At 56.1% G+C, this 18762-nt stretch overlaps 8 protein-coding genes across 8 annotated transcripts; 3 read left to right on the top strand and 5 right to left on the bottom strand.

The window, feature by feature from the left end:
- Positions 1–280: 280 nt before the first annotated feature.
- On the bottom strand, positions 281–1924 carry LTHEOB_1586 (White collar-2 protein; the record flags this gene model as incomplete). Its single annotated transcript, XM_035510303.1, has 2 exons — positions 281–447; positions 541–1924. The coding sequence occupies 2 exons, from the start codon at positions 1922–1924 to the stop codon at positions 281–283; spliced, it is 1551 nt and encodes a 516-aa protein (XP_035366096.1).
- Positions 1925–3506: 1582 nt separating this feature from the next.
- Positions 3507–5377, bottom strand: LTHEOB_1585 (Signal peptide protein; the record flags this gene model as incomplete). The annotated part of the gene is made up of 3 exons (XM_035510302.1): positions 3507–4428; positions 4479–4738; positions 4982–5377. The coding sequence occupies 3 exons, from the start codon at positions 5375–5377 to the stop codon at positions 3507–3509; spliced, it is 1578 nt and encodes a 525-aa protein (XP_035366095.1).
- A 686-nt stretch (positions 5378–6063) lies between these two features.
- Positions 6064–7118, top strand: LTHEOB_1584 (Extradiol ring-cleavage dioxygenase class III enzyme subunit B; the record flags this gene model as incomplete). The annotated part of the gene is made up of 5 exons (XM_035510301.1): positions 6064–6114; positions 6163–6335; positions 6382–6542; positions 6593–6794; positions 6848–7118. The coding sequence occupies 5 exons, from the start codon at positions 6064–6066 to the stop codon at positions 7116–7118; spliced, it is 858 nt and encodes a 285-aa protein (XP_035366094.1).
- Positions 7119–7235: 117 nt separating this feature from the next.
- On the bottom strand, positions 7236–7694 carry LTHEOB_1583 (NADH-ubiquinone oxidoreductase; the record flags this gene model as incomplete). Its single annotated transcript, XM_035510300.1, has 4 exons — positions 7236–7291; positions 7346–7378; positions 7437–7543; positions 7609–7694. 4 exons carry the CDS (start codon positions 7692–7694, stop codon positions 7236–7238), a joined length of 282 nt encoding a protein of 93 aa, XP_035366093.1.
- Positions 7695–7909: 215 nt separating this feature from the next.
- Positions 7910–8781, top strand: LTHEOB_1582 (uncharacterized protein; the record flags this gene model as incomplete). The annotated part of the gene is made up of 4 exons (XM_035510299.1): positions 7910–8094; positions 8233–8248; positions 8367–8503; positions 8589–8781. The coding sequence occupies 4 exons, from the start codon at positions 7910–7912 to the stop codon at positions 8779–8781; spliced, it is 531 nt and encodes a 176-aa protein (XP_035366092.1).
- A 578-nt stretch (positions 8782–9359) lies between these two features.
- On the bottom strand, positions 9360–11621 carry LTHEOB_1581 (Glucose-methanol-choline oxidoreductase; the record flags this gene model as incomplete). The annotated part of the gene is made up of 6 exons (XM_035510298.1): positions 9360–9393; positions 9444–9516; positions 9567–9707; positions 9778–10945; positions 11198–11534; positions 11587–11621. 6 exons carry the CDS (start codon positions 11619–11621, stop codon positions 9360–9362), a joined length of 1788 nt encoding a protein of 595 aa, XP_035366091.1.
- A 1167-nt stretch (positions 11622–12788) lies between these two features.
- Positions 12789–15875, top strand: LTHEOB_1580 (Tpr domain containing protein; the record flags this gene model as incomplete). Its single annotated transcript, XM_035510297.1, has 3 exons — positions 12789–12962; positions 13020–13227; positions 13348–15875. The coding sequence occupies 3 exons, from the start codon at positions 12789–12791 to the stop codon at positions 15873–15875; spliced, it is 2910 nt and encodes a 969-aa protein (XP_035366090.1).
- Positions 15876–16836: 961 nt separating this feature from the next.
- Positions 16837–18559, bottom strand: LTHEOB_1579 (Acetylxylan esterase; the record flags this gene model as incomplete). The annotated part of the gene is made up of 5 exons (XM_035510295.1): positions 16837–16989; positions 17291–18052; positions 18142–18250; positions 18303–18309; positions 18355–18559. 5 exons carry the CDS (start codon positions 18557–18559, stop codon positions 16837–16839), a joined length of 1236 nt encoding a protein of 411 aa, XP_035366089.1.
- Positions 18560–18762: the final 203 nt, after the last annotated feature.

The raw sequence follows: 18762 nt of genomic DNA, 5'->3' as shown, positions 1-18762 counted from the left end.
GAACACAACGAAAAAAAAAAATCCAGAAGAGAGGTAGGGGTTGTTGAGCCCCTGTCCAAATCATGACGGATAGACAAGAAAAAAAAGGCCACTCCCAACTCCTGGCCGAAGGCTTGCTTGATAGGTCAGCCCGTACTTTGCCTTTCGATGTTTATCTTTCTCTCTCTCTTCCAGGTTCAGTTCAAGCCCTCGTTTCGCATGAGAAACCAGAGCCTATCCTTCACACATAGAAGCGCATGGGTTAGATGATCACGTCGACATGGTCGCATTCTTCCCTCCTTCAAGCATTCACGGGTCCAACGGTCGTCGACCCGGCCGACGCGGCACCGCCTCCGTTCGGATTAGGTCCCGTCGCTGGTCCATTGCTGCTGTCGCCACCGCCGCCGCCGTCACTGCCTCCACCACCGCTGCTTTGACCGCTCTTCCTTCGGGATTTGGCGTAGCGTACTAGATCGTGACCCATCACTGTCAGATAACCGTTCTTTTTTATTTTTTAAAAGTTGTCGCGAGGGGAGAGAAGAGAGAGGGAAAAAAACTCACAACCACATGCATTGCACAAGCTCTTCGGCCCGCTGGGACCCTTGCGCCACTCGGGGGAAGAGGTGGTGCTGCACCAGGAGCAGACGTAGTCGTCGACTGGCAGCTTGGCGCGCTTCTTGAAGCCCGCGCCCGTCAGGGCCTTGACGATGAACGGGATGCCCACGTCGCCCTCCATGACGGTAGGTGTATTGGTCGGAGGGGACCTATTATCTATGGCAATGGCATTATTGACGCTACGGCTGGTCGTCGCGGCGATGGTGCCGGGGACGGCGGTCGTGCTAAAGGTGCGAGAAAGCAGAGGGGGTGGTGGCTTTCGGCCAGCCACGGCGGCACCGCCGGAACGCGAGGAAGAGGAGGGGAACGAGGGGGAGGGCCCGGCGATGATGGAGGCCGACGTGTTGGTGCTGCTGCTGCTTGCCGGGCCGAACATGCTGCTGGCGCTGCCGCTGAAGACGGATTCTTGCGCTGAAGAGGAAGCGGAGCCGGTCGTCAGTGTCATGCTCGCGGGCGTGGCGTCGAACCATGGGAAACCGTCGCTGGGACGCCGCATGGCGGCGGCAGTCGTGTAGGCAGCGGCGGGAAAAGACGCCTCCATGGAGTACTGACGTGTCTGGTAGTAGCCATCATGTCCGTCGGCGTAGACGTCAGTATCTTTCTCTTCCTGTTCGGCTCTCAGCGCGGCCAGCTGTGCGGTCAGCCGCTCGTTTTCGATCTTCAGAGACAAGAAGGAGTCAAGTTTGGTGCCTTGGGCGAGGGGGTAGGGCCGGGCCATCAGGACGAAGAGGCCGTCATCGCCGGGCGGTGTGACTGCCACGCCGATACCGACAGCGATGGGGCCAGGTGTTACAACCTCATGGAAGCGGCCTGTGATCTCGAAGACGGAAAAAGTTGGAGAGGACGTCAGATCTCGCTCTGGAAATCCGGAGTGAAAGAGGGCGGCATCAGCATTCGTTCCTGCACCCACAACATTGACACGGCTTCGAATGCGGCAATAGAAGCGGAAGGGACGGCCCGTGGACGATGCTTCGCGTAACTCATCCCGGTACACAGGTGCGTCGTCCTCGTGTACGTGGTCCGCCAGCACGGTGCCCAACAGTTCCTCTGGGCCGTAACCCAGTAATGCGGCGCTGTTGGGTGAAACGTGCTGGACGGTGCCGCCTAACGAGAGGACATAGTGGAGATCGCGCAATGAGTCAAGCACTGCGGCACTGATGCGCGCCCAGGTGGCTGCAGGCCTGGTTCGTTGGGCAGTAGCGGCGCCACCATGACGGCTTCTGGCACTGGCCGAGGGTTCAGTGATCGTGGCAGGGGCGATGGCGGTTCCGGCATCCTCGATAGACATGCCGTACTCTAGGTAGGGGATAATTGGGTACCTTGGGTCCATTGCAGGGAGGAAGGAGAAGAGATGGGTCAGAAAACGTTTTGCCTCCCGACCCGCACCCGAGTCCGGCGAGGCGCGAAATTAGCGGGGTTCGGGGGAGAGCTGGGCACGTATGTCAGTATTGGTGAGTAGGTCTGGCATTGCACCGCGAAAAATGGTTGGAGCAACGGGGGAAGAGGCCATTTGTGGCGCCATTCTTTACACACCACAGAGGCTTGGGCAGCCGAAAGGATCAGCCAAGAGGGCCGTTAGATGCCAGCTGAGAGCAGCAAATGGTGGAGACGGGGCGTATCAAACGGGCTGGCGCAGTTGGGTGACAAGGCGACTAGCATGGACCCGGCAAGCCGTCTGCTTGCCGGTGGCTCGGGCGGACAGTGATTGGACGGGCAGTGCGTGCTGCTAGGCCAGGTGGAATCGCCTCAATGGTAGAGGTTGAGGTGAGGAGCAGAAGCAAGCGTGAGAAAAGTGGTACGATCTCGAGAGCAGCGTGCAACAGTGAGGCGGGCGTGGGAATCGTCAGGTCGGGCGGCTATCTGATCTGACAGATCTAGACCGCCCGGGACAGAGGCACAGATGGATCTGGTACGCAGTCGTGGTGCCGTATAGTACGGGGAGGCGGCCATGGCGGGCATGCCTAGTGGTGGGCTCGTGGTGGCGAAACGGCCCCTGTCCTTCTGAACAACACAGCGGCCACCAGAGGCCAGAGCGGCCCTTAGCGCGGAGAATCAGAGAGGAAGAAATACAGCGTTAGAAGCGCCGCACGAGGGTGGTGCGGAGATGGGCATGCTGTAGGCGACTAGGGCCTGAACAGGCAAACGGCATGCTTTTTCTGCCTTGCATGCGACCGCACTGCTGCGCCGATCGACCGAGAACCTCAGGCCGGCGTTCTAGGCCAGTCAGCCGCAACGGCACCCGCACCCAAGGCGGCGGTTTCCTGCAGGGCAAAGTATTCCAGAACGAGGGCTGTGTTGGCCTGGTGAGGCTCAAGCGCCCCCGTTGGGCGGAGGCCACGCGCGGTCGCTGCTGGTTGAGCTTCATTCGCTCTGTTCTCCGCAAATTGCCACCCGTTGCAGAGCCGAACGGCGCTAAGCGTCCGGGAAGATTCCGAGTGCCACGGTGCGCCGGTCCAGCCGCCGAATTAGGACCTTCAGCTGGGTTTCCAGTGCCTGCTGACGGCCGGTCGCGCCGGCCTATAGCTTGCCGGCGCTCATCTGACGCGGCTGCGTGCTAAGCCTGGTCCGTGTGGGGAGGGTTCGGATCGCAAGCGTGGTGAGTATCGACAACGAACACCTTCGGTGTTGCGGCGGCAGCGTCGGGGCTGGCGGCGGGGCGTTTGCTGGTTACTGTTACTGCCGACCGACGTCTCGTCTGTGCGTCTAGGCACTTTAGCAATGGCCTCACGCAGTCCACAATTCCGATGCTCGATATTGTACATGCTTGCTCACATTGACTGTTGATTTGCTGCTCTGCTGCCGATCCCGAGTCTTTATTGTTTAGATACTCTACCCGTGCGCAAGAGACCTTTCTCCCGGTCAATTATTCCCAACCAACGCCGGGGTTGATGCAGCCGCCATTGACCTCTCGTTTAGCTGGTGCGCCTCCTCTTCTCGGCTGGCTCGCCGCCTGCTGCTTGCGTCCCACTTGCTGAGCGCCAATTGACCGTGCTATTCGCCGAGTCCGTCTCAGACGACGCTCCTTTCTCCTCCTCGGCGCTTTTCTCCTTCTTGGAAAACGAAAAGGGCGCGCTAATGGCAAAGTAGAAGACATCGTGATCGTGGTCGTGCGAGGAATCCGCATTCTTCCCCTTCCTGGACTGTACCGTCTCGTCGCCACTCTCCTCAACTGTCTCCACATATTTCTTAGTAGCCCGCTCCAGCTTCTTCTCTGCGCGCTTCGTGCGCTCCTTGGACAGGATGCTGTGGTTGCGAAGCTCCTCCTCATCTTCGAATGCCTCGCTAAAGTCCTGCATCACTTTCAACTCACCCCTTACCAAAGCAGTACCCCAGCAGGCAATGAGCACCCCAGGGACCAGGTAGAGGAGCGCGGGCTGAGCATGGTCTGCAATCTGCATAGCTGCAAGGGTGGTTAGCATACCCACTACATAGCCGACCATGGTTGCGGTGAAGTAAGGCTTCGGGAAGGAATGTGCCGCCGAACGCGCCCAAAACCATTCGCCCCATTTGTTGGAGACCGAGGCGTACGGCGCCTTCACAATCTGCACGGATTGATCGGTAGAGCTTGCATCAGCCGTTGCCCCAGAGTCCTTATTAGCTTCAGTGGTCTGGCTGGACGCCTTGAGCGTTGTTTGTTTGCGCAGGTAATGCAGATACAAATCAAACCGGAGAGCAAGGCCGATCATTATACCGGGAAGGACAACATCCCCGAGACCGAGCATTGCGTGTTGCTTGATTGGTGGTTTGGCCGGATCCGCCGAAGGAATGTCGGGACGGGGAAAAACGAGCTTGATTGGGATATCCAGGGATTTGGCCACCGTAACCATCATGGGTCTGATCCCGTTAGTATGAATGGCGTCGGGCTTAAAGATCATGGTACTTACGTGAAGAAAACCATGTAGATGTCGTAGAAAAACAGGGCGGAAAGCAGGAGTGTCCCGGTAGCGAACGTTGTGGGGCTCATGAGCTGAAGAGCCCCGTACGAGAAAGCGAAGCCCATGAGATTGGTCAAAAACCACGGCTTGTCTACGAAGTTGAAGTATCCGACAGCAACCACAGCCAGAACAAAGCCAACAACACCATGAAGTCCAAGGTGGCCGCGCACTGATGCCACGTTGCGCAAAAAGAACTTGACCGTCCACTTCTGCCTTGGGATATTGCGAATGTTCCAGAGAAGGGCTTTGGCGTGTGTAGGAAGAGGAATCCGAGAGAGCAGGCCAGGAAGTGGAGAGCTTCTGGCAGCATTATTACCCACCGGCACAGGGCTTGCTGGCTTCGCGATGCGTGTGCGCGAATTCACATCGTACAGAATCCCGCCACTCATGTACCGGCGCGGAAAGCAAAGACTGTGTACCAGATCCAAGCCATCAGTGATGAAGCGACTTACGCTCAGTACACCAAAGAGTGAGAAATAGGCGTTGAGGATCTTGTTCAAGAGTTGCGGGTCCTGCATCCACTTGATAAGAAAGTAAAGACCAGTGAGCGTCACTCCTGCCATGATCGGGAATATTATAGCATCGCGGGTTGACAGGCCCTCCATCTGCTGGATATCCTCCTCCTCATCTTCTTCCGATTCGTATCCATCATCCGCGGTATCAACCTTCGGTGCTTTCTTTGGTTTGGCGGCAGAGGACGGACGGGTAAGCGACGAGTGCGCGCCGGCGTAAATGGGGAAGAGAGCGGAGATGAGGAGGTGAGAGTAGGTAGGAAGCAGTGGCTGCGCTTCAGCGAAAGCATATGCCAGCTTGCCGAGAAGCTCGTAGATGGGGCCGGGGTCAGACATAGCGACGGTCGTTGTCGGTGCTTGCGGTGCTCGAGGTGCTTGCGGCGCAAACAAATTCCTGGTCGCGGCGGGGAAAAGAAGCCGGGAGGGCTCTTTCGATTACAGGTTGCGAATCACCTGGCGGCGACAATCATGGTGCTGAAGAGATGTTGAATGTTGAAAGAGTGTTCCTTGTTTCTGGAAAGCGAAGTGTGGCCCGCTCTAGGAAAGCACCAGGGTATAGCGGCGGCCGACTTACCTCAGAAGCCCCTCAGCTATCGATTGGCGTAACTTTTAGATAAGCCAATGACTCAGCAGCTCTGAACAGCTCTATAGGCTTAGCGTGTTCGCAGTACCAAATTAGGTATGGCGCGTAGCCGCGGACCATTTCCGCACCGAACCGATCACTGATGCTCCACCTATGTGTGCTTTGGTGTGCTTGACAAATACTTTCGCTCCCTAACCTTATTTACTTCTCCTTTTAGGCTCTTCTTCCCGAACACTTAATTCACCTATCGGTCACAGCTGATAAGATGCCTGAATCCCAATTCCGCGGTCTTGCATTTATAGTCGCCGGGCTAGCTGTGATACTGGGTATAGTTGCATCCTCGTACGATCTTGCATCTGCTATCAAAGACTACGTGACTACAAGCGCGCTGCCAGATATCACTTCAAAATCAAGACAAGGAAGCATTCAGAAAGTCGAAATGGCAGAGCAGAGCCCCAAGACTCCTGTATATTTCGTGTCCCATGGAGGAGTAAGTACCACCGTTTCTCTACAAATAATCAATGCACTGATGGAATAGCCAAACCTAATGGAAGATACGGATCACCCGGCATATAAAAAGCTGCAAGAGATCGGCAAGGAGATCACGAGCAAGGTTAAGCCAAAAGCAGTGGTTCTCTTCTCCGCTCATTGGCAAGGCCGGAATGATAAGGTGCTTGTGAACACAGCTGAGATCACCGATTTGATTTACGAGTGGGTGCCGCCGTGATTCGCCGTGGTGCCAAGCTGACCTTCTCAGTTTCTATGGCTTTCCTGATTGGTACTACTCCGTCAAGTATCCTCACGTAGGAAGCCGGGAACTCGCGCAAAAGGTCATGTCAAAGCTTGAGACTGCCGGAATCGGCTATACGCCAGTAACCCGCGGCCTTGACCATGGTGCTTGGCTTCCGTTGCTTATCGGTAAGCAATCAGTTCAAACACAATAGGGCCATTGGAGCTGAAAGCATTAGCATTCGATCCCGAGAAGAATCCGCTCAATGTCCCTATTGTCCAGGTCTCTCTCTTCAAAAATGAAAATCCAGACGAGCATCACAGACTCGGAGAGGCTGTGGCATCTCTCAGGGAGGAAAATGTCCTTGTTCTGGCATCCGGAATGGCGGTACACAACCTGAGGGATCTTTGGTTCTCCATGGGCCAGGATCAACCAATGCCGTGAGTTTTCCCCGTCAGACGTTCAAAGAAGTGACCGTCTTATTTGAATATAGGTATGTCTATAGCTTTGATGGTGCCCTGAAAGATGCTGCTACAGCCGAGCCGGATCAAAGGAAGGCAAAAATGGCGGAACTGCTGAAACGTGGAGATGCCCGTCAAGCTCACCCAACTTTTGAGCACCTACTGCCCATTCATATCGCGGCGGGGGCAGCGGGAAGCGACCTTGGGACTCGCCTCTTCACCATGGCGGACGGAAGTATGAGCTGGGCGCAATATCGATTCGGGGATTTGACGGTGAATGAGACGATTGCGGCGAAGTTCTAGGGGCATGTCCTCCCGAGCGCGAAGCGGTGTAAAGTAGAAAGTCGGCGATGCTCCCGTAATTCAGAGCTTTTTGTATTTGTACAGCCCTCCAACGGAGAAGCAGCTAATTCATAGCATCTATGACGACTTGACCAGCTCGGTAACTTTGCTCTCAATAGTCGCATCATCCAGGCCTGCGTAGAGTCAGCATCCTACCACTGCGCAACATGCATAATAAGCCAACTCACCCGACAATGGCAACATCTTCTCCTTTCCGAACTCTGTTGTTTCCGTCAGCCAATGCTGCCCCATATCCCAGCCCAGGACGTTGCGACGCACCGTATCTCGCGTAAACCTTAGGCTCCACATTCTGAGCTTCCCTGATGAGGATCGGAGTGTGAGGGTTGTGCTTCTTCATGGTCGGGTAGGCGCGCAGGAGGAAATTCCTGGGCGGTCCAATCAGCGTTGTCGCTTTTCCAATCGAAGACGGCGGCGGGAAGAGGGATTGTACCGTGTGGCAGCGCTCTGGGACGAGGACTGGCAGAGGGCAAAGCGCAGCTCCCTGACGGCGCTGCTGAACGCGTACTTGGAGGCCATGGTGACGGTCGGGGTGGTGGATGGGCGACTGGGCGGTTGAGTGAAGCTGCGCTGGGTGACGGGTGACGACGTCGGAGAATCCGTCCCGCGCGCCAAGTCCCGGCGGCTCCATCGCCTCCGACTTCACAACCCGTAAGCTATTATCTCCGCGACTCTCCTCTCCACCACCCATTTTTCGCGTCACCACTCTCTGCTCTGTCGTCACGCTGCCCGCCATGTCTGCCTTCCGTCCCACCACCCGTATTCTGAACTTCTCCCGGAATCTGGTCCGGAACCAGGCCTTCCGCCAGACTTCCCAACGCCGCTTTCAGTCCACGGCGGCTGAGGCCAATGGCGCCCCTCAGAGCGGCTTTGCCAAATTCTGGAACAGCCCTGTCGGCCCTAAGACCGTCCACTTCTGGTGCGTATCCTTTTTTCCGCTTTCACCGTGTACGCTGCTCCGACAAACCAACAAAAAAATTATCGTTGGTGTCGCGTGCGATCATGTTGGGGAGTGGAGATACCACGCAGACCACATGAGCTGACGCATTCACAATAGGGCTCCTGTCATGAAGGTACCATCCCGATAACTCCGATCGCATTCCGCCCGTCGCTTCACCCTCAGCGCGCCGTTGACGTTCCCGCCCACGCTATGACTGTACCATGAAAGATGGGGGCTGATGGATGATACAGTGGGGTCTTGTCCTCGCAGGTATTGCCGACTTCTTCCGTCCCGCCGAGAACCTCTCCCTGTCCCAGAACTGCGCTCTGATGGCCACCGGTGCTATCTGGACCCGCTGGTGCTTGATCATTAAGCCCAAGAACATTTTGTACGTGCACACCTCAACCGAACCATTTCGCAACCACACTATTACAATCAGCCCAGTGTGAATCAGCTAACCTGGATCATCGCAGCCTTGCTACCGTCAACTTCTTCCTCGGCTGCGTTGGCCTTGTCCAGACTTCCCGTATCCTGCTCTGGCGCTCGTCCCAGAAGGGTGACTCCGTGACCGACGAGGCCAAGCAGGCTGCCAAGGAGGAGGCCGCTTCCGGCAAGAAGATCCTCGCAGACCCCGTCGCTGCTGCTAAGGAAGCCGCCAAGAACTAAGATGGCTCAATGGTGAAAAGTGACATCGTCGGGTAGGCTTTGGACAAGAGGCGAAAAATCATCTGCGGCTGTGGAGCTGAGCGCAAAATAGACAAGATGCTCTCCACAGACCAGGCGCGAGCCAAATAGAATGGGTAGGCAAGTCTCGCAGAAGAGATACCCCGGAAAATGGAGACAGTGTGAAGACACATGTATTCTCGGTATCGAGGCATGTAGAGTGAGCGTCGCTGGCTGATATCCTGTCATTTCTGGATTTATTTCTTTTCTTGAGAGATATGTGACTTTCATTTGGGCTAGAAACACGTCACCCTGGAACAATACACCACGGAGTTCACATTACTATCAGGTAAATCTTTTTCTTGAATTTCTATCTCTTCAAGTGCAGCTATCAAAGAGATTTGTATATTTTGCAGGCTGTCATGAACAAGACCAAATTCTTGTTGAAGTCTTACGAAAGCGAAAAGTCGAAAGATTTCAACATGAACCATTTTCTTACGTGTTTGGCCGGTATAAGAGTAATGGCTACCAGTCTCTCAAATCGTCGGGGCCAATCATCGTGTCTGATGCCAGCTATTTGCTCAAGCAGCAGCCCAGGCGGAATCAGGTCTCCTACTACAGACAAGTCAGCTACACGATTTCATGATCCGGGGGCATCGTCCTACGCATCAGCCTGTTTCACGTCCTCCTTGATAAGAATTGCGGCCTTCTCGCCGATACCGTACGCAGGCATCTGAGCTATCACAACGTTAGTAGCGCCTTATAATTCTATGAATATCCCAACTTACTATGTCCTTGGTTCATGAGTGGCATGACGCTGCAGTCTGCAACTCTCAGCCCCTTTACGCCCCTCACGCGAAGTCGAGCATCCAACACAGCCATCGGGTCATCATCTCTTCCCATCTTGCATGTTCCTGCAGCATGGTAGCCTAATCCTCAGTCAGCAATCTGCCATGTTTCTTTGGTCTTGGGTCTCCCTCGAGAATAAAGACCACTCACATGTCGTCGCATTTTTTCGCGCAAAATCGGCCCACTCCTCCAGCGTCGTGTATTCATGGTGCTTCTCGGTAGGTGGCCACGAGCCCTTAATGTAGTCTTTAGTGCCCGCCCCCTTAGTCACAATTTCATTACCCCAGCGGCAAGCCTCGGCCATAACGAGCACGTCCAGTGGGTCGGCGAAGTAGTTGTGGTCGACGACGGGGTTGGCGGTAGGGTCTGTGCTGGCCAAGGTCACGGAGCCGCGTGAGTGCGGCGACATCAGCATGCTAATCAAGGAGAAAACGCCCTGGCCGTCGACAGGAAAGTCCGCGTACTGCTTTGGCCCGCCGTAGCACTCTGTGCTGAACCATTCGACGTTCGGCTGCGAGCGCAGAAGGCCCATCGGGTCGCGGTCCGGACCGTAGGGTTGACCATGTGGATCCTTCGGCGGGGTGGCTTGCTTCCACTCGGGGAGGTCCTTGAAGCGGTCGTCGAGCCTACCGTAGCCGAAAGCGCCGAAGGGAAAGGTGGAGAGGAAGCCGCTCTTGGTGTCTTTGTACAGCTGGTAGCTGGAGGCGAGGGCGCCTTCGTAGTAGGCCAAATGGTCATTGGTGAGTTCAGGCTTATTGGTCTCGTAGAAGACAAAGGTAATAGCGTGATCCATGAGGTTCTTGCCCACCCCCGGTAGTTCAACCTGAGTCGGGATGCCGTGCTTGGAAAGTTCAGACTGTGGGCCAATTCCCGAACGTAGGAGGATGGCCGGACTGCAATAAGCTCCCGAGCTCAAGATTATCTCTTTACGCGCTCGGACAGTTGTTTCCACACCGCCCTTCGTCACAATCTTGACGCCAGTGGCTGTAAGCTTTCCATCCACGTGCTCGAGAATGACTTTGTCAACCACGCTCTCGGTCTTGATGGTAATGTTTTCCCGTCTGTAGCCCTTCGTGATGAAGTCTGCTCCGGTCGTCCGAATACCCTGGTGGACTGTACGGACTGTGTTGCTGCATCCTTGGGGAGAGGCACCTGTAGAGAACAGATCTGGGGTATAAGGAACTCCTTGGTCGTTGAACGAATCCAGGAGAAGCTTGGAGATTGGAGCAAGGTCATGAGGTTCCGTGTGCAGAGGCCCATCTGTTCCATGGACGCTCAAATCTGCCTCAAAGTCATCCTTGGGGTGGAAGGTCTCCGCCTGCATAAATCAGCACTACATTCTGAGACATAAGCCCGATATAATCGTTGCAGCCGTAAGCCATGTGAGTGAGCGTTTACCGACAGTCAAAGCTTCAATCACACTCTTGGTGCCCAATCACGCCAAATGTGATGCCTTAGGCGCCTATATGTAGGCCCTTGGCAATCACGCTAGCCTCAAAAGCACCCACACCACCGGAGAGAAAGCGCAAGGGTCAAGGTGCGGGGTAGTAATGCGGGACACCACACTTACCTTGGCCATGCACTTCCACATGTCTTCGCCAGACCAACCTTCCAGACCCCAGTCATCGTAGTCCTGCTTGTTGCCTCTGATGCAAAGAGTGCCATTGACACCGCTACATCCGCCCAGAAACCTGCCTCTGCTGTTCTTGATCTGCCGTCCATTGAGGCCAGGTGATGGCTCGGAGACGATGTTCCAGTCCGTTGGTCCGTCAAAGTTCTGTGACCATCCGCCGACCATGTGAACGTTGTCCAAATCTGCGTTGTCAGGACCTGCCTCGACCACGCAGACAGAGACGTTGAGGTCCTCTGCCAAGCGGCCCGCAATGACGCAGCCAGATGTACCGCCACTGTGGGTCAAGCGTGAGGATAGACCACTGCGCAGTCCGGGGAGAGACTTACCCGCACACCACGTAGTCAAATATCTCAGATGCCATAGTGAAAATTTTTTGAAGGCTGGAAGGCGAAGAAAGCGGGCAGAGATGCTGATTCAATGCCAGCATCAGGTCACATTATATAGCGCGCCAAACCGCAATAAGCACTAATTCTCTAGCAGTTTCATTGTTTTCTCCACACTCTGGCAGCTGCCTCATAAGACGGCGGAATGCCATATTTGGTAATGAGGAAGTACCGTATGGGGAAAGGTAGGGCTGGTTCACAGCAGAAGGATGGCGGGTTAGCGCGCCGCGGCAAAGGGTGTTTCGTCGCACAAGATCGGCGCCCGCGGCAGCGGTGGCGGAGCCGGCACGGCGTGACCCCAGAGATGTGCGAAGCTTGAGGTTAGCTGGCACAACGCTGAAGTGTTCGCTCGAAGTTGACGTCGCGGCGGGGCCATGGCACGGGCCGACACGTGCGGGCTCCCGTCGCTGGGTCAGCGGGCCCGGCGGCTGCTGGCGAGGAAACGGCGGCTGCGGCGATGGCAGCGCTGAAGAAGGCGTTGAGAGGCGCCGATGCGGCCGGCCCTATCAGTGCGCGACAGTTGTTGGCGATGGGGCAGCGCGGAGCTGCGGGCGCCCCGCGCGCCTTCTCGAACGCCCAGCGAAGGCAGTGATTTCCCCGGGTCCGCGCGCCCTCTCACCCGACGCGTTCCAGAAACTCTCAGGACTCCACCATGGCCTCCGCCCAGCTCAGAGACAGCGCACTCGCCTCTGCCCTGCGAGCCGCCGCCCCAGCGCTGCAACGGATCCCGGCCCTGATGTGGCACCAAGTGAGCTGGCGCGCGCCAGTGCGCACCAATCAGCCCGCTGGCGCTGGCCGTCGCGTCGGGAAGCCCTGCAGGCATGCTATCACCTACCAAGATCTGCTGCCAGGATTAGGCCCGGTTTGCTTGTTGACCGGCAGCCCATGCCCAGCTTTTCCTCCACCACACCCTCTGCTTTCCTGAACCACACTATGCCTCCGTCCGCCGAGTCAGGCCCACGAGCTTGGATTTGCTTCGCGAGTAGACGCTCGTCCCTTCATTATCGCGCGATATCGGGCAATGAGCGGTGTATATGGTCAACGCCTGCGACTAGCCGCCGTCAAGAATCCCGCCGCGTCCACCGAGTCCGCCGCGCTTGCCTCAACTCCGCCCCAAGCCGCTCCTCCCTCCGCCGCCCGTCACCATGCCGTTCGGTTGGCGCAGACGGCAGCCGCTCGAGCAGCACGACGCTGCTGCCGAGAAGGCCGAGGTGCAGCGTGTGAGAAAGCGCGACCTGCTGCGCCAGCTTTTCACGGGCGTGTACGCGGAAAAGAAGCAGCCACGCGCTGCCAGCATCCCCAGTATCGTCGAGCCCGAGGTACGCAGCCGCCCCCTATCCGCTGCCCGCACCGCTAACATGACTCTGGCTCTGCAGCGCAAAAGCCGTATTGTTGAGCCCTTCAGAGGCCTGAAGAAGCACTACCGCTCGCGCTCGTCCTTTGTGAAGACCGCCGACGACGACAAATCCACCACCGCCGCCGCCTCCACCCCCGACCTCGCGGCCGCCCAACCAGCCCAACCAGAGGAGACCGAGGACGCCAGATCAGAGGCTCCCGACGATGTTTCGACTCCCGATCCGAGTGGTGCGTGATCGTGATCTGCCCTTTTCACCGCCATGACTGTGTAGTCGGATCCTCAGGGGAACTGACCCTTAAGCCGAAGTTTGCCAGGGGTTGCAGTCGCTAACACTATGCATCTCGCAGGCTTGACTGAAGACGATATCCCCAACCTGTTCGCTGGCGCCCCTCTTTTTTCTGTAGACAAGATCAAAGGCAGGCGCATCCCGAGAGTTGACTTTCCTTACGACGACACCCTCATTGTTCGAGATGTCAGCGACAGTCCGCAACTGTCCCACGAAGCCTTTTCCTCTGCCACTCTCCGGCCTCATCTTTGCCAGGTTGGACACCAGGATGAGAAGAAGGGGCTGCCCATGGGTTACGACATCAACGTGGTGGAGATTCCGAGCATGTTGAGCGCGCAGGGACTGGACGCTGGGACCATTGGCTTTGACCATTTTCTGGAGATTCCGAGATCCGACCACCTCCGCCTAGAGGACAACGACGATGAAGCCATCGCGAATCGGGACCTGTTGGAGGAAGCGCCGGAAAAGTTGGGAATCAAATGGCTTGACCAACGGTTGATCTACGAGCGGCTTATGGAGCTCAGCCAGGTCCACCAAACCTTTAAGGAGACCGCCGGCAAGACCACCATTCTGCACTCGCAATCCCCTGGAGAGATGTACGCCCACCTTTTCGGTAAATTTCTGATGCCACCTCGTTACGATGGATCGACAGGAGACCCCACTGGACTGAAGGTGCAAATCGAGACTTTGATCCGGGTTCTCAGGTTGAAAGGAATTTGGAACGACTTCAGTCTCGTGGAATGGCGGATACGTTTTGGCCGGATCTTATGGGACAGCCCCTCTTCGGATCCTGACGATTCGGAGGAATACGCCGGGCCGAGCGAAAGGGACATGCTCCTCCTCCAGATTCTGCTGGCTTCGGAGCTCCTCCTTCGCTTGGATGCGATCTCGGGGCTCCCTGTGAAGGAAGTTACGGAACAGCTGAATTTGACTGAAGCTGAAGTCCGCAGCTTCACGAGCATGAAGTCGCGCAAAATTGACTGGGACTTGGTGCTGGCCAGACGGTTCTTGGAGAATATCGAAATCAGCGAGGAGACACCGGCCCCTCTTACCCCGAAGAGGAGAGGGTTTCTTGCCGCCCTTAACGTTGGGCGCTCTACCGAGGAGACTGAAGAACCGCAGGAAACTGAGTTCTGGCTACGGCCCCGCTACCGAGAGCGCCAACTCTCCGGGCTCCTTCATTTTGCCGAAACTATCGGTTGGCCTAGACTCAGGGAACTTTCGATCAATTTGACAGCTAAACTTCAGGACAACGGGACACCCCCATCGCCGAGTATTTACGCTACACCGCTTGCTTCCCCTCTTGCGACTCCACGTATACCAAAGGACCTTAACGGATACTTTGACCAAGAATTTCATCGCCCACGTCCGAGTCGCGTGAGTACCTCACGATCCATCCAGTTACACCCGTCGGTTACCTCCACACCTGCCACGCCTCCACGACCTTCGCTGCTCAGGAGGGATAGCTCACAGCCCACCTCGAGCTCGAGCAATGGACCCACCGACATTGGCGGCTGGCTAAGCCGGACTTACCTCACTGGCCTGGTCCTTCCCGGCGAAGCCATCTCGCATTTTCTCATTTCGACTTTGCTGGAAAATGACAGGTCGGCTGTGACTGCGCTCGGAGAGTTGGCTAATCTGTATGGCGGATTCATCTACGCTGAACGCAGCTGGTGGAGCAAGAGTTGTATCGTTGGCAGGGTTCTCGCAACCATGGATGGCTCGAAAGAGTGCATGGGCTGGATCAGCACACCTTACGTTCCGATCGGCTTCCAAGATTCATGGATCGATATCGTCAACGGTACCACACCGCCAAGCCCAGGTAAAAAGTCAAAGGCAAGGATCGACTGCGCAGAAAAGATTGAGCTCGACGCGAGCTACTTGGCGGGGAAGGCGGATAGCGAGGTTACTGGAGAAGACCTTACTCTGCCCAGGGATTCGATCGAACCGCCGCCAAGGCTAGTCCGTTTCCACAGCCTGCAGCTACTTCCGGAACCCGTGGTGGAAATCCCAGGCCCGGTCTTAGCGGGAGAGGTCGAGCCGCAGCCCAGCTACGCAGCTCAAATGACCTTCGATCTGTTGGAAACGAGCGTCACTCTCTCGTTGACTTACGATATTCAGTTTATCACTGCCTGGCCGTGCACACCGCCATCTTCCGCTACGAACAAGAAGCTGCGCCGCCTGAACAGGAACTCCACCGGTGGCAGAAGCGGCCCAGTTTCCGCTCACCCGCTGCACGTCGCGCATAAGTACCGCGTAATCACACCGGTGCAACTTCTTGCAGGCTCACCGCATCTCACGCCCGCATCATCGACGATTTCCCTTTTGGACGAAACAGCGGCTAGCGGCGAAGTCCTCGTGATCGATGCACGCCCACCGCGTAATTCGGCTGATTCGGGACCGGCTCTCAAGCCTCCAACTGATTGCACGGCCACTCCCTCAAGTGGGGCTGACGCAGCGCTCCTGGCTCGTGCGTGGTGTGCGGACCGCGGCGAGCACGCACTCGTCGGACGTGTGGGCCGGACTTGTCTGGCCTGCTGCGTGAGAGAGGCGCGGGCCCTCGGCGTACGCATTGTCATTCGCGTCTGAAAAAGATGCCGACAAGGAGAAAAAATCTACAACCAAAGAATACATAGAAAGACACATTCCCCCACCCCTGTATTTTCTGTATCACTAAATTGCTGGTCAATGCTTTTTGTTTTTGTTTTTAAGCGAGCGCGGAACGGCGATCAGCTTTCTGATTTTGGGATATCCGATTTTAGCACCTTTTGCGTTTCACCAACAACCCCCAATCGTTTTCCTTTTCTTCAAACATGTGTAGAGCGAGCGATCGTTTAGCGAGATTGATATCCGATTCCCCCTTGAGTTTAATAGGTGTCTTTGTTGCCTGCATAACATCTGTTCGGCGAGTCTTCTTCACCAGCCCGAGCAAAGATTGACTGTTTGTCTAAAATTCCCCCCCTTTATACCCCAAGTAACACCCCAGTGCCTTTACCCCTAAATGTTTAATCCTAGATTTTCGGATCCTGGACACCTATTTTCCTCCAGGTACTTGTCATTTAATCCACACCGTACGTCCTTGAGCTCCTCTAGCAAGTAGCAAGGGCGTTGGTGTATTCCGAAGCTCGCTCTCATCTGCGTAATACGTGCAGAATAGAGGAGTAATAATAAAAGCAACAGTTACACGTCTTTCTAACTCAGAAGTCCCGTGCTTTTTCAATATGCGGTGAATGTTTGGGCCACCAGATGGCTTTATCCTGGTTTATTGATATGTACAGATACAATAGGTGTCAGAGCATCTTTGCGAGAATCGACACTCAACTTTACAGGCAGTTGAAGCTACCGTCTGGGTGTTGATTCCATATTTACATTCGGACGATTACTTCGACTGCCCATTACGAGCTTGGGACCGGCACCTGATACACAGAAAAACATCTTCATGCAAGCCGGTAAGCTGCGATATCCCTCGGTATATCTAGGTATCCAAGCCTGTGCGTTCTCTCCCAGACTCTTTTTCAAGCAAAAGGGGCTCATGCACCTCTGAAGCGACTTAGTAGTTTGCCTGATCATTCCAGTACAGTGTCTCGTGCTGTACTTCGGGGCCAGTTGCCAGAAGATCCCAGTCGAACTTGATCTTGATGAACTGCATCAGGTGGCTCGCGAGCTTGAGGGCGCCGACGTCGGTAGGATGCCATTGCGGTCCCTAAAGTGTTTGGGCAAGTCATGGTCAGCAATCTCTTCTTTTTCTCTCTTGCAAAATGCATGTTCGTCGCACGAAACTCGCTTCTCCGTTTGTTCCTTTTTTCCATTTCTTTTCCTTCCTTTTTCCATTTCCTTTCTTTCCTTCTTTTTCATTTTCTTCGAGACTTTTAGGCCATCCTCAAGCTGTCTCTATCGCTCCCTCCCTTTCACCGCGTCTACTCCCCCCTTTTCCCCTTTTCACCGACCAATATTTCCCCCATCCACCCAATGCCAAGGAACAGTTCAGCAGAGCGCACACTTACAATATCATTGTGCTGCATAATGCCGGTAGTATTGAAATAATGCACGAAGCCCTGGCCCTCGTAGCGCCTGGCCACCTCCTGAATCTCGTCGACAAAGGCGCCGCCCTGCGCCCACGACGAGCCGAATTGGTAGAAGCCGTTCCACAAGCTGACCAGGACGATCTGGGCGCCGGGCCACGTCTCGTGGATGTCGTCTACCAATTGAACGTAGGCGTCGAGGTAGGCGGCGTTGCTGACGTTGTTGGCCGTGTTGTTGTCGTTGGTGCCGAGGTTGACGACGACGACGTCGGCGGCCGGATGGGCCGCGAAATCCCAGGCTTCGGCGGCGGCGTGGTCGGCGCCGTACAGCTCGGTGGCGCGCCACGACGTGTCCGAGGCGTAGCGCCACTGGCGCACCTGGCCGCGGGCGTTGCCCCAGCACTCGGCGTCGACCAGGCAGATGCCCGGGTACGCCGTGATGCTGAACTCGGTCTCGCCCAGCCCCGCGGCCAGGTCCCAGGCGTACGAGGCGAGGCCTTCGTACGTGGCGTACTGGCCGGCTGAGAGCGAGTCGCCGATGATTTCGAGGGTGCGCGGCGCCAGTGGGAGGCGGATGAGGGAGCCGCCGGCGCGGGAGACGTGGACGGCGGCGATCTGCACGCCCAGGGACCAGTTGGTGACGCGGAGCTCGAATGTGCGGGTGGTGGAGTAGGTGAGGTTGAAGCCGGTGGTGCTGGGGGTGATGAGGAGGTGGGTGGAATCAGCGGTTACGTTGGTGAATTGCTAGCAGAGGGCGGGTTAGTGGCAATGCGGCGCCATTGTTGCGGCTGGTGGAAGAGGCAGGAAGTGAACAGAGAATGAAAGAGCTGCACCCAGTCCTGGCCGTCGAGACGGTAGCCGATGAGGACACCTGGGGAGGTGTATTGTCCGAAGGTAATGGCAAGGCGTTCCCCGGTGAAGCCAAACTTGAGACCGGGAGCTCTGGGCAAGGTGATTGGTTTGAGCAGCAATTCAAGCTTTCATGGAGACTTACGACCACCCTGGAACTGTCAGCCCCGCTCTCAGTGATTAAGCGTGAGACTTACAAGATATATGCTTGCTGTCCCAGCGACCCTTGTAGCCTATTTCGGTGGCATTGGGCGGGTAGGTGGTCCAGGTCGAATTGCTGGAGTCGTCGAGAGTGATTTTCGTGTCCGGAAAGTTCACGTCACGGACCTGGCCATTCTGCAGGATAGTTGCACAGGCGATGCAAGCCAGAGACACGATAGAAAAGAGGCTTGAAACGTGCATGGTGACGAAAGTCAAAACACTATTGTTGCAACCATTGACACTCGAAACACAGGCACGGGGGAGAGTCTTTGTTAAATAGGCCTATACATGGCGGCATCAATATCCGCAATGATTCAAACAGATTGACTGCGTATATGGCAGAGGAGGCTCCGCGAGCAAAGCAGTTAAGCGGGTGGGCTCGTGCTCGGGGGAGGGTGCTCCGG

Source organism: Lasiodiplodia theobromae (genome assembly GCF_012971845.1).
Source record: "Lasiodiplodia theobromae strain AM2As chromosome Unknown scaffold_4, whole genome shotgun sequence".
In the NCBI taxonomy this organism is placed as follows: domain Eukaryota; kingdom Fungi; phylum Ascomycota; class Dothideomycetes; order Botryosphaeriales; family Botryosphaeriaceae; genus Lasiodiplodia; species Lasiodiplodia theobromae.
The sequence above is the reverse complement of the archived record's forward strand: the minus strand, read 5'-3'. Positions and strand labels throughout refer to the sequence as shown.